Source organism: Melozone crissalis, unplaced genomic scaffold, assembly GCF_028551555.1.
Source record: "Melozone crissalis strain CALT ecotype California unplaced genomic scaffold, PUWL_Pcris_2 ptg000006l_1, whole genome shotgun sequence".
Classification (NCBI taxonomy): Eukaryota; Metazoa; Chordata; class Aves; order Passeriformes; family Passerellidae; genus Melozone; species Melozone crissalis.
Window position 1 is genome coordinate 41,951,328 of NW_026535784.1, and position 12,293 is coordinate 41,963,620.

The 12,293-nt window shown below is 39.6% G+C and overlaps 1 protein-coding gene across 1 annotated transcript in view; it reads left to right on the forward strand.

Moving 5' to 3' along the window:
* Positions 1–1,068: 1,068 nt before the first annotated feature.
* The window catches only part of EGF (epidermal growth factor), a 57,439-nt gene continuing 46,214 nt past the window's right edge, over positions 1,069–12,293 (forward strand). Inside the window, exons 1-2 of the mRNA XM_054292574.1 lie at positions 1,069–1,689; positions 10,637–10,768. Coding sequence (XP_054148549.1) covers positions 1,563–1,689; positions 10,637–10,768 — 259 coding nt within the window. The 5' untranslated portion in view covers positions 1,069–1,562. The remainder of the gene's footprint in view (positions 1,690–10,636; positions 10,769–12,293) is intronic.

The window sequence follows — 12,293 nt, forward strand, 5'->3', positions numbered from 1 at the left end:
ACAGCACAAGTCTGGACTCTTACTGATTCGGACAAATTTGGGCAGAGGATAGGAGAAGGAGAATTCCAAGAGGCAGAACTCGTACAGTTGTAGGTACCTTCTGATGCTGCTGCTGTATCCAGCTGTTGTGTTAGTATTCATTCCAGCACAGCACTCCAGAAATAAAATTTTATCAAATCAAAGGAAAGAAAAAAGTGACAGAACCAGATTGTCTCACAGTAGTTAGCTCAACAAAGCCTGGCACATGCTTAAATCTCACTACCTTCAAAATTCAGTAAATCTTAGAAGCACAAACTTATGCTTGTGGTTTACAGCTTTGCTGGTCTAGGCTGATGGGCTGGGAAAAAGGAGTTTTTTTTCAATACTGAAGAATTATGAGCATCTGGAAATTGTCTAGTTTCTATACCTCAGTGGAACAGGTGTAAAAGAGCATTGCACCCTGACAGCAGCCTTGTGCAGCAGCAGTGCACATATAAACGTCTGCAACATATGTGGCTGATGCAGGCTCAGAACACATTACCCCTTGCTCTGACAACAGGTATTCTTCTGGAAAGGCATAAGGGCCAAATTCAGACCTGAGAGAGATAGTTTCAACTCAAAATTACAAACACATACCCTGGATCTGAACTTGTCCTTAATCTGATTTGGATTTCCAGTAAAAATATATCAGAGAAACCAGAGGGATTTTTCCCCCCTGATTTTTGCATTAAATGTTTTCATGACAAAATTAATTTCTGGTGGTAAAACACATGATGATATTAAGAGGAATGCAACTAATTGAGAATGAACAGGAATTGAATAATTTGCCTGCAATCTCTATGGAAAAAAGTTAGCTGGCAAGCTGCAGGTACTTCTCGAGCAGGAGGCATTGCTTTTCTAAAGAGACTGTATTTATTATGGGTGGCTGGATATCTGCATGCTGGCTCAGTTCCCTGTAGTAAGGAACTGACCACATTACTATGTGCAAACACAGGGTTCACTCAAGTGGTACTAAAAAGAGAAGAGGTGGGGCAAGCAGAGCTTTAAAAAGAAAAGAGGAGTCCATCCAAGTCTGGATGTAAAAAACAACTGCGAGTCGGAGAAGGACGGTACCTGGAGATTTCGCTCCCTGCACTCCACTGAGAGCTGTGCTGAAGAACTTTCTGAATTCTCTGCTTTAAAGATTTAAACAGCAGCTTTGTTGCAAGGAAATTTGAAGTGATCCTTGCGAGCATGGCTTTTGAGCTGTGTTAAATTTGTGGCAAGAGTGTCAGGCATTTCATACTTGGCTTCCAAAAGAGAAAAAAAAAAAAAAGAAACGAAAGAGCGAGAGAAAAAAGCCCTGATGTGTGTGGGGAAGAAATCTCCCAGGAATTTCTTCAAGGTTGTAGTCAGACACAGTAAGGTCTAAAGTGACAAGAAAAGCGAGGCAAAGATAAAACTCGAAATTGTGATAAGATGTCTGAGTCTAAAGTGACAGATTGCAGAAAACTTTTTGGATTACACATGCTCATCTTGTCCTGGATATGACTGAATACAAACTAATTTTTCTCTAGTGACAGCTCTAAAAACCCCTCAAGATTATGTTTCTCTTCCTTGTTGCTTTTTTGCCAGTGGTTTTTAAAATTGGTTTTGTCAGCCTCTCAGCTCTGCAGCACTGGAACTGTCCTAATGGATACAGACTAAAGCCTGAAAACTCTGCTTGTGTAGGTAAGTTGCTGAACATTCCCACATTAAGAAAACTGCATTTATATTCTCTTAATTTGGCTTTAAAATTTTTGAAAAGTTTTTTTACAGATTGCTTGTGTGTTGTACTGGCAGAACTGATAAATCAGCTTCTCAATATCTGTTGCATTTCAAATGTACAGAACTCTTTTTTTTTTTTCAGAAATCAGCACTGTTTAACTATCAGAAAGAAGAATAGGTTTTCATATGATCATTAAGAGATATGACCTGTTCTCTACCATAGCTTTAGTGTCTCCATAGTTTCAGTACATGAGCATGCATGTATTCATGCTTCAGTATGTGAAAAGTTTGAGTATAGGTGTATTTTTTATTTCTGTATGCATATATGAAGAGTGTTTCAATTATTACATATTAGTATGCATTTAGATGTGGGCTAGATAACTTTAAAAGCTATTTTTTCTATGCTCATTATTACATCTAGGTGTGTGTGCTCATGCTAATAATGCATCTCATACAATACATGAATAGCAGGTTGTTTAATACTGTGCTAGGGAGGTCTGCTAGAAATGTGCAACACCAACATTCCTGTAATCATCTCCAGTGACTTGGAGCATGTAAAATGCAGGTTCAAATTCTTTACAAAGTGTAAGACAAAGGAAGACAGAACCCTTCTCCCTCCATTGCTACCACGAGGTCAGATTTTTTCAAGAAATCCAGAGCCAGTGAAGTTGTGAACTTTGCAGTTAGGAGATGAGGAAATGCTCTGAAAGGATTCAAGCAGCTCCTGATACTTGGAGTTAATGCTTTTGCCTTAGATTCCTCGGGCTTCAGAGGCTCTGACTCAGTTCTTGTCATGATTCTAGTGATGCAGTAACAGGTGCTTCCTCTGTGCTTTCTGCCAAGAAATTTCATCTCATAAGCACAAAATAGAAGCCTGCATGTTAAATGCTGTCAAATTGAGGGGGGAGGAGCTGGGCATTATTTGTGTACAAATTGTAAACCTGACTGAAGGTTTATGTGAGAGCCAAACACACCAAGAGTGCTCCTACCCTGATGCTTCAGTTCAAAGGAAAAGCACACCTCTGAAATTAATCTCCATATTGCTACCTCCTACTATGTTTGCTTCATGTTGAAAAGCACTCTCAAAGTGCACAGCCTGAACTCACTTTAGGGAAACTTAAACCAGAGGATGTCCCTGTAGGGATCATCTTCCCTGTTTTTGCTGTTGGTGGCCATTTGGTCCATGGGACCAGCCTAGGCCTGAGTCTCTGTAAGTTCAGGCTGAGGTACATGCAGTGGGTATGCCGTATCCTTAGCAGCTGTCGCTGTTTACACAGCCTTTCCTATAGATCCATGCCATTTGCTAGCATGTACTTAGCTTCCAAGAGCTCTTTAGGATGTCCATTAGATATGGCTTCTGCATTACTGGGTTTCCCAATTAAGAGCTTGTGTATAATGGGAGAATCCTACTGAGATGAAGGGAATTGCTTGGCTACCGTTCAATGAGTTAAAAACCCCACTCTAAATATTAATATGCAAAAGGCTGCAAAGGCTTTTTTTTCCCAGTGGACGTATTTTGCACATTGATGCATATTGCTCTTCCATTAATGAAGACATAACCAGTTCTGCATAAAGTCTCTTCTTTTGAAAATTAGCTGCTGTGTGAATGAAGAACTCTAGATAATGCACTGAAACAGATTGGCTGGTAGCTCAGCAAACTCTTCAAGAAATATCGGCAGAAGAGTTGATGTTACTGTGACATACTCTGAGCAATTCCACGTGACACAGAGTAAGTGAAAAATGAGAAGCATTATGGTAATTTTCCAATTACAGGCCACTGGTTTACAGGGGATTAAGGAAAGGTGAAATTTTGACATGAAATGTAAGATTGCAGGATGCTTTGGTGTTAGGGATTTCCCTTTCTCTTTCCTCTGTGTCCTGGACACACGACTGGTGCTGTGAGCAGAAGACCGGACGCGTGATATTCTAGTTCAGTAATGATGTGAGACAGAGGGTGCAGTGGAAGCAAGCGGCAGGAAGCTGGAGGCAGGCTTTGAAGGTAATACTGGGGATAAAAGTGGTGAGTGGGAGATGTGATTCATACCACTGCACTGTGAACAATGACAGCAAGCTGAATTGTGGCTTGGCCACCATTCTTGGCAAGCTGTAATAGATACACCGATTGCAAAATGTTCTTCATCCTCTGAGGCTGTGGTGGCAACCTGCCAGCCATAAGGGTTCCCCTGAATTGAGAAGGTGTCTGCTCTTTGTTAGTGAGCTGCTACGAGTGATACTTGCAGGAATGTGTGTAGGCTTTTCTAGATCTGGTTTCCACACTGAGGCTGAAGAAAAAGGTCTGGGTCATCTTCTTACATTGCTAAGCTCACTCCTTAATTAGTTCCTTTTATTTCTGTAGATATTCAAAGATCAAAGATTTCCTCATCCTGTGGAAATATAATGAAATCTAACCCTAAATGTCTCACAAAATTTTATACAGTTATTTTAAGAGGGATTATTTGAATCCTGACTTGTTATGGCAAGAGAGAAGGGACTTTTCTGAGGCACTGTTAGTCCCAAAACAGCAAAGCTTATAGGAAAGAAAGTTTGGGAGAAGAGATCACAAGGTCAGAGCTAAACTAGTCTGATGAATGAATGCATCAATATATTGATAAGTTATGGTAGAATTGGAAGCACTTCTGCAATTTTTTACATGCCATCTTGAATTAGTAGCTTATTTTAAGATGCTGTGAGGATTGTGGATCAGTCACCTTTAATAACTCATGTTTGTAGACTCCAGTAGAATCATAGAACCTTCTACCTCTGAAAAAAAATAGTCTGGCCTACAGAGGAGCTATTATTGCTGCGAAGAAAAAGCCACGTGCATAGCTGGTCTCAGGAGGGCTTTGATTTGTAACATATTTGACAATGTAAGCACAACAGGGTGTACCAGAGGATGGGCCTACGCCTGCTGGAATCAGTTGCCTTGTGCCCTCCTGAAACACCACGTTAACAACAGTATTTTTTATTCTCTCATGGTGCATAGATGCTTTCCCTACTCAAGACTGAAAAAGTTTTCCTTGTTTGTCTGAAGAAGGCCCTAGAGCAGCCTCTTGCATTATCAATTTTAGAGTAGATATTAATGTCTGTTAGTCTTGGGCTACCCTAGGTAAATATATTATCTTCTGGATACTGCAAGACTGGAAGTGTACTTTGGTTTCAGGGCTGACTTTAAATACTGTGTAAGTTTGAAAAAATGAAGAAAGATAATAATTTTTAAGATACCAAACAGTATTGTAAAAAAATCTTGGAAGAAGGAAAACAAGACCCATATTATTGAAGTTTTGACTGATCCTAGGTTCTTAAACTCAGCACATTTCTACCAAATTCTGACATTAACTGCTGAGCCCTTGTCAATTCTACAGGGCTAACATGCTGCTCATTCCTACAGAGCTACAGCCTGCAATTAGAAGGTGACAACTCCAGCTATGTAGGTCGCCTCTTTTGGTCACATGCTTCCTTCTGTGTGTCAAGCTTTACTCTTTTCTTTCTTCCTGTTCACCTCTCTCCTACCACTGAGATGAGGAACATAAAGTTATTAGTTTTTGTTTTATATCTTTGAATTCCCCTTAATTATCTAAATCCTGTCTTCACTTTACTCAATACTTCTGAAGACATGCTGTTAAAATTTCTTGTGTGTATTCTGAGAAATATGAAATGCCAAAACATTTTTAACTCTCCTTTCTTTCTTTGCAAGCATCTCATAAGGAGCAGTAGGAGCCAATGAAATGGGCAACTGCTCCCTACCCCTGTCATGACAGGGATAAACCCGATAAGCTGCCTGTGCTTCCCTCTGTATTTCAGAAGAGCTGCAGTGGAGGTGTGGTTTTTCCTTGTTTTCAGTAGCTGTCTTCCAGATAGCTTACTTCTTATTATACTGATGTGGAAAAAGGAGCTTGTAAATATTTTTAAAATAGTAGCCAGTAATTCTCAAACATGGGTCTGAACCACAGACCAATTCATGAGGAGATTCACATTCAGTTGGATCCAGCTGAATGTGGAGAAATACTATCCTCAGCTGTGAAAACTTGGATCAAAATAGGAAGGAGGCAAATATGTTACAAGAAAAGACAAAAATGGCATCACTCATCACATGATGCCTAATACTAAAGAGGTCTAAGGGGAAGACTCCTGAGCCATTAACTAATATTAAAAAACTCATTGTAAAATAGTAGTTACTAATTTTGTATTCTGTTCTAAAATAAACCTGACTACTTTTTAGTATCTAATTTGAAATCTGATTTTAAAGGGAGCTGGATGACAGTATTTGATGATGCTTCATGGCCTCCATCTTTGAAAGGCAAGCCAGCAATGATATGTTGGAAGTTGCATGATCCAGGAAGTAGAGGTTTGTTTTGTAGCTACTAATTTACACATAGACTTTATTTCATATAAAATTGATTTCAAGGGTAGAATTTTTTTTCCATTCTAGTGAGCAAACACTTGAGATTAGAGTCCAGAAAGGATAAAAAAGAGATGCTGTTGTTCCTGGGGATCTTTTTGTCCTTTCTCTACAAGGTGTCTGAAACTCTTTTCTAAATTGTATTTAAATTCTAAATTTGATTTCATTTTATACTTGATAAATCATATGTTCTCACTTGGTGTCATATCTGTGACATTATCATCTCTGGCCTGGAATACACCAGGAGTTGTAACGCCCTCATTGTGTTCATATTGTATTTCTGACCACAGTACATGAGCATTTCACAACCTCTGCCCTCTCAAAATTTGTGAGTGATCAGATTGTGTTTTAGGCCTCATTTAAAATTGGAGATAAAATATACTGAACTGTGCATCATCTGTTTCATTTTGAGCTGCTGATAGCTGGAGCGTCTTCTTCCATTTCTAGCTATCTTCTGTTCTTTGAGCTGGATCCTTTAAACACAATAGAAAAAAGTGATGGGTTTCTTTCTTTGTCACCCAGATGAAATTTCATGTTCAGCCTTGTTGAAAAGACTATGGTGGTGGTTGGACACAGCTGATTGAATTAATCACGAGTCCAACTCACCAGGAGCTAGATTTGCATGAGGTTATTTGAGTGTATGTATCTGCACGTATACTTTATGTATATAATGTATGAATTTGGGGCCATAATGAAATTCAAGTTCTGGCTCACTGTGGTTTCTCTGTGTCCCTGCCAGGCATACTAATGCTTCAACCTTCTGCAAGCAGAGCCTTTCTCCGGACTCTCAATGAAGTAGTATATTTGTATGCAAAGTCTTTGAGAGCTGCCAACATCGTGATGACATGATTCATCGTTTTTGCTGATTCTCAAGGCATTTTTTGCATAAAGAAGTCTTTGAGAACTAAGCAGAACCTCATTCTTCCTTTCAGGGCTGGCTGTCAGGGCACTGCAGACAGCTTTTGTGTTCACTAAGCCGATTTCTTTCACAGGGTAAAGTTCCCACTGGGGGATGTGGTTGCCAGGACACGTAAAACAGCTTCAACAGGATGCAACTCCATGCTTTCCTTTGGCACTAAAAGTGCAGATGAAGGCACTGCTAGTTACACCTGATGGATGGTTTTCTGATTGAGTTCTCCTAAACCTTAAAAACCAGATTTTTTTTGTTTATTTTACTTTGGGGTTGGTGGTTTGATTGCTTGATTGGTTGGTTCAATTTGGATTTTTTGCCTGGATTTTTTTTTTTTGGTACTTTAAGCAATGAAGAGAGGGTGTTAAGCATAGGATCCTCTTCTGTTGTTAAAGCCATAGAAGCCAAACACTGACAGTGCTGAGGCCTGTTTCACAATGACAGTGTCTCTTGGCTCTTCCTGCTCACCACTGGAAGGGCACTGTCCAGTGGCTGAGCTGCCTGTGGCCCTGGGGCCCTGCTCTGTTATTGGGAAATTCTCCTTCCTCAAGAGCCAGTCTTCAGCTGGAGCCACGGCTTGCTTTTCAGTATGTGTGGGATTTGCTTTTACTGTGTGAATTTTGGTGGCGATGAAAATGGACAGGCTGATAACCCTTAAATCTTCTCTTAAAGTGCTTTTACTGAGAAAAGAGTGTAAATTCCTGCATCCTGACCAATCAGTGTTCTCATTCTTGGACAGTCAGTTTCATACACTCATATAAACCTGGAGAATCCCCCATGGAAATAAAGGGTCATCGTCCTTTTACCTTGGTCTGTTTCTCAGTAACCTGTGTTTGGCAAAGCATGTCTTCCCAGTATGACCTTGACTTTAGAATATTCACTGCCTTCAGGGTTTTCCTTGGTAACTAGTTCCCTTAGTGATTCACCCTTCCTGTTAAAATGTGAATTTAATGTCCGAATTTAAATTCCCTGGCTTTAGTTCTCAGCTATCACTGCTTGTTAAATTGTTCCTGAAAAAGATTATAGTGTCTTTTAGAAAATCTGCTACATTTTCTTTGTGAAAGTATTAATTTGTGGTGCTTAATCCTTCTTCAAAGCTTCTTTCTGATAATTTAAGCATTCTGAGCTCTTGAATTTCTCATAGAAAGGCACTTTTCTTTACCTTCAAATCAGGCTTTCTATCCTTGTTGTATACACTTTCTAATTTTTCAAGATCCTTTAACAACCTTTATCTGAGAAATACAAACAGCATGCCAATATAGTCTGACTACTGCCATATAGAAAAGCATTTTTTGTCCTCACAGTCATTAATTTCTCCTGTGTTTATTTGTGTTGTGATTTGCATTTTCTTGTCAGCTTTCTGTCCATTATGAACACAAATTCTTCTCAGAGAAAGCAGTCTTTCAAGTCTAATCTATAGGCCAGGCCTATTTATTTTAACTCTCAGTTTTATGTACTCCTTATTGTGATTGAATAATAGCTCATCTGTGCTTCACACTGCTTAATCAAAAAACCTCCCTCTTTAGCAATCCTATATCTACACGGTTGCCTTTTCCACCCATACTTGTGATTTCCACAGAGGAATAAGTTCAGGCTCATTTAGCAAGCTATTACTGTCATAAAAGCATATTGACAGACATAAACTACATTATCAACACATTCTCACACGTGCTGTGGTGCTGGTGGCTGGATCATGTCAAGTGTCCAGCTTAGTCAGCCAGTTTCTTGATTTGATAACCAGTGCATGAGGGAGGGAGTGGCGAACAGTGTTCATGTCTAACTCTGACAGCAACTGGACAAGGAGCTGAGCTCATCACAGCCCTTCCCCTTGGGCCACCAAAGCGCCCTTTGGTGTCACTGGCATCCAGGCAGTATTTGCCAGGGGTATCTAGTTTTAGTGGTGACCTGGAGCCCATGGTGTCTGTAGCACATTAACACACTTCTAAGCCCATCAAACCTTCCTAGAGGGGATTTGGAAGGGTTTCTCTTTTAATGCCGTGGAGAATGGAATGTACAATCCTAGTACATGTGGGAAAATATGCTCCTGAAAGCTGATTGTTTGGAGAAAATTGTGGGCTGGAATTAGAGTACTTTATGGAATTACATTGCTGAAAACGCTTCTGCTTTATCTTTGTAATCTAACAAGAATCAGTTGCATGTGCTCTGATTACATTTCATACATTGTCAAATTACTTCAGCTTCGATTTGGAGCATGAACTTGTGAGAAAACTCTGTAAACAATATGGAAGCCTTCCCTAGTTGGTACAGACACATTAGGCGGCTGAAAAGCATTGACATTCTGTTTGAACACCTTTGGTACTTGGGCACAGATGAAGCCCCTTGGAACACTTCTTTCTAAGCATAGTTTCTTAAAGCAGTTTAGAAGTGTGTTTTGCAGAACCACAGGATATCAGAGATCTGCTTGCTTGGGTCTCCCTGAGTTGCTGGGAAAGTTTCTTTCAAAGTCTTTTGTGAGTTGGTTAAATTGCTGTTCCTTGTAGTCAAGACGTTGTTCTTCAAATTAAGGGAATTCTCACATAACACCCACAGACCTAGTTTGTTGTGAATCCAAATCCTTTAGTGACTTATTCAAATGTATCTCTTTAAAACAAAATGTGTTGATTCCTTCATTCCTGCATGTGCTGAGTCAAATGGGCAAGAAAAAAGCTACTCCTTAGAGCAACCATCACACAGTAATTGAAGAAGGAAAATATACAGGAAATATACCAGTATATGGTACTGTCAGATGTCAAGTACCTTGGGAAGTTAATATCAGATGTGTTTGTTTTCAGCAGGAACAAAAATTTTTCTCAATTTCATGGGAAATTGTCCATGGTACTGCAAATTTCTTTCCCCCTTAGTATAAACTACAGTCCTCAGTTGTAGACTTTTTTTTCTAAACAGATTCCTTTGTTTAGGGCTTAATTAATAGTCACTTCCTCAAGCCCTGAAAAAACACCATAAATACTTCAAATGTCTTTCAATTCCTAAGCCTTCTAGCCTAACCTACCAGTTAAAAGCCTAATGAATTTGCTCAGTGCCTTGATTTGGGCTTGTTTCTGTCAGAATACAGTGGGACTCTAAGTGCTTTGTATGTCTGTTTGAGATTTGATTCAAACAAAAATGAGCTCAGTGATGACCTCAGTGCTGTGATAATCTGTTTTCTGCTTTGCTGTTTTGCAAAGTCTGTTAATTTGTTGGCAAAATGATTACTGTTGAAAAAGGGATAAAGACAGAAGCAAGCAGCTGCAAGCTGCATTTGCATAGCAAATAACAACACAAATCAAGACAAGTCTGTTCCCTGTGTTTGAGCAATTAGAGACCAGTGCCCAGACACTAGGAAAAAGGGTAATTTTCCTTGGCAATCAAAAAACCCAAAATAAAAAGCCAACACGCTGCAAAACCACTGTGACAATGATAAATTACTCCCCCCAACCCCCTATAATTCTGAAACCAACGCATGAAGGAAAACATAGCCACCATCATTTAAGTTTTACATTTTGTGACAATTTATTGTTAGATAAGTTTATCAAAGTTTATTCTTGTTCTTTGCTGCTTTTGCTAGGTGAATTTTCCTGATCTTTTTCAAATACCTATTTCAGATATTGATGAGTGCCTTGAAGGTGGTTTGGGAACCTGTGGCCAAACCTGTATCAATATTCCAGGGTCATACATCTGCTCCTGTTTGCCTGGCTACTCCTTGGGTATTGACAAGCAGTCTTGCTATGTGAATGGTAAGGACATTTTCTTTTTTGATAACTGAAAAAGGGCTTTGGAGATTCAGTTAGCATTCCTTTTCAAAACGAGCCAGGCCTGCTGGTCCCTAATTGTCAGTGGCTGGGGTTCTCTGGTTTGCTGACAAAAATCCTGCTACTGTGTGGGTAAGAGGCAAGGCAAAAAATGGATACCACATAAGAATGATGGTGAAGAATGTAAACTATAGTGGCAGAAAGATGAATGAACGTATGAAAACAAACCACTAAACTTATTACTTCCTATTTGCCCTCTCTGCCAGTTTAAAACTGTAAACTCTCTTATCCCATCCTTACTTCCAAGAAGACATGGCAGTACACAATATTCTGCTACCTTGGCTGCTTTCGGTCTGTTGGCCTTGGTGTCTTCCCAGTATGTTTAGATTCTAGGGACAGTGCTCTAAGATCAGAAGCAGGATGCCCTTATTTTTGCTTTCATCCATTGGCTTTCATGCATTAAAACACAAGTGCCACTGTGAGTTATTTCTCTCCCTTCCTCTGACATGAGTGTATAAATTGATTTTTAAATGCCGGAGATGCATTTAATTTTAAAAGTTTTTAGCTCTTGTAAGAGGAAAATATTCACATTTACAGCCTTTGATTAAGCCTCATTTTGTCCTCAACTGATGCTACCCAGGGGAAAAAAAAAGAGTTGGATTTTTATTGGTTAGCTAAATCCTATATTGCATCTAGAGTGTGAGGTGGGAGTGCTCTGAAGTTCATGTCTTACCTCTCCACTTTGACTTCCTGAATGCTTGGCTTTGGTGCCTGCCTGGGATACACCATAGCTCCCTTCTGATCCAGGAACTAAACTTTTCTATTTTTTGGCTAGTATTTATCTTGCTGATGCAGAGATGGGATTTGACAAGGCACGTTTCTGACCTGAGAAGTGGGACCTGTACTTGAGTCCCTATGTGTGTAGATTTTGGGACCATGAACATAACCAAAATTATTCTGTAGAGCTCCCAAACTGTCATCAACACAATTATTTTAGAATAGAGGCCCTAGAATCATCAGAGTTATCAGCAACATTTAACTCACAAAGACCCAAACTGGATTTTTTGTGGTCCTGCCTAACCATCCGTAGTTCCTCTGCAAACTCTGCACTCCTGAACTGAAGTGAAAACCAACGTGTTTTTTCCCAGTGATATTTGTGCACAGGTATCCTTCAAAGAACAATCTTTCCTTCATATTGGAATACTTAAACTTTTTAACCTGTTATTACTTACATTCATAGTAATGCAGGAATGTTTTTCTAACATGCATAGTAACTGCAGGAAGTTGACAGAGCTCCTGTGATGGATAAGGATCCCTTAAGTCAGGTATAAACCCTTCTGTGGGGGATACACCAGGTGAAATACCCTCATGTTATAAAGGCAGGAAGATCTTTGGTGCAGATGTGGTTTACCTGGTAATTAAACCCCTGATAAAATTGAGTCCTAAATCTGACTGGTGCCTCTGTAGCAAAAGTTGGCTTTGTTCAGCTCTTGTTCCATTTAGAGCCCTC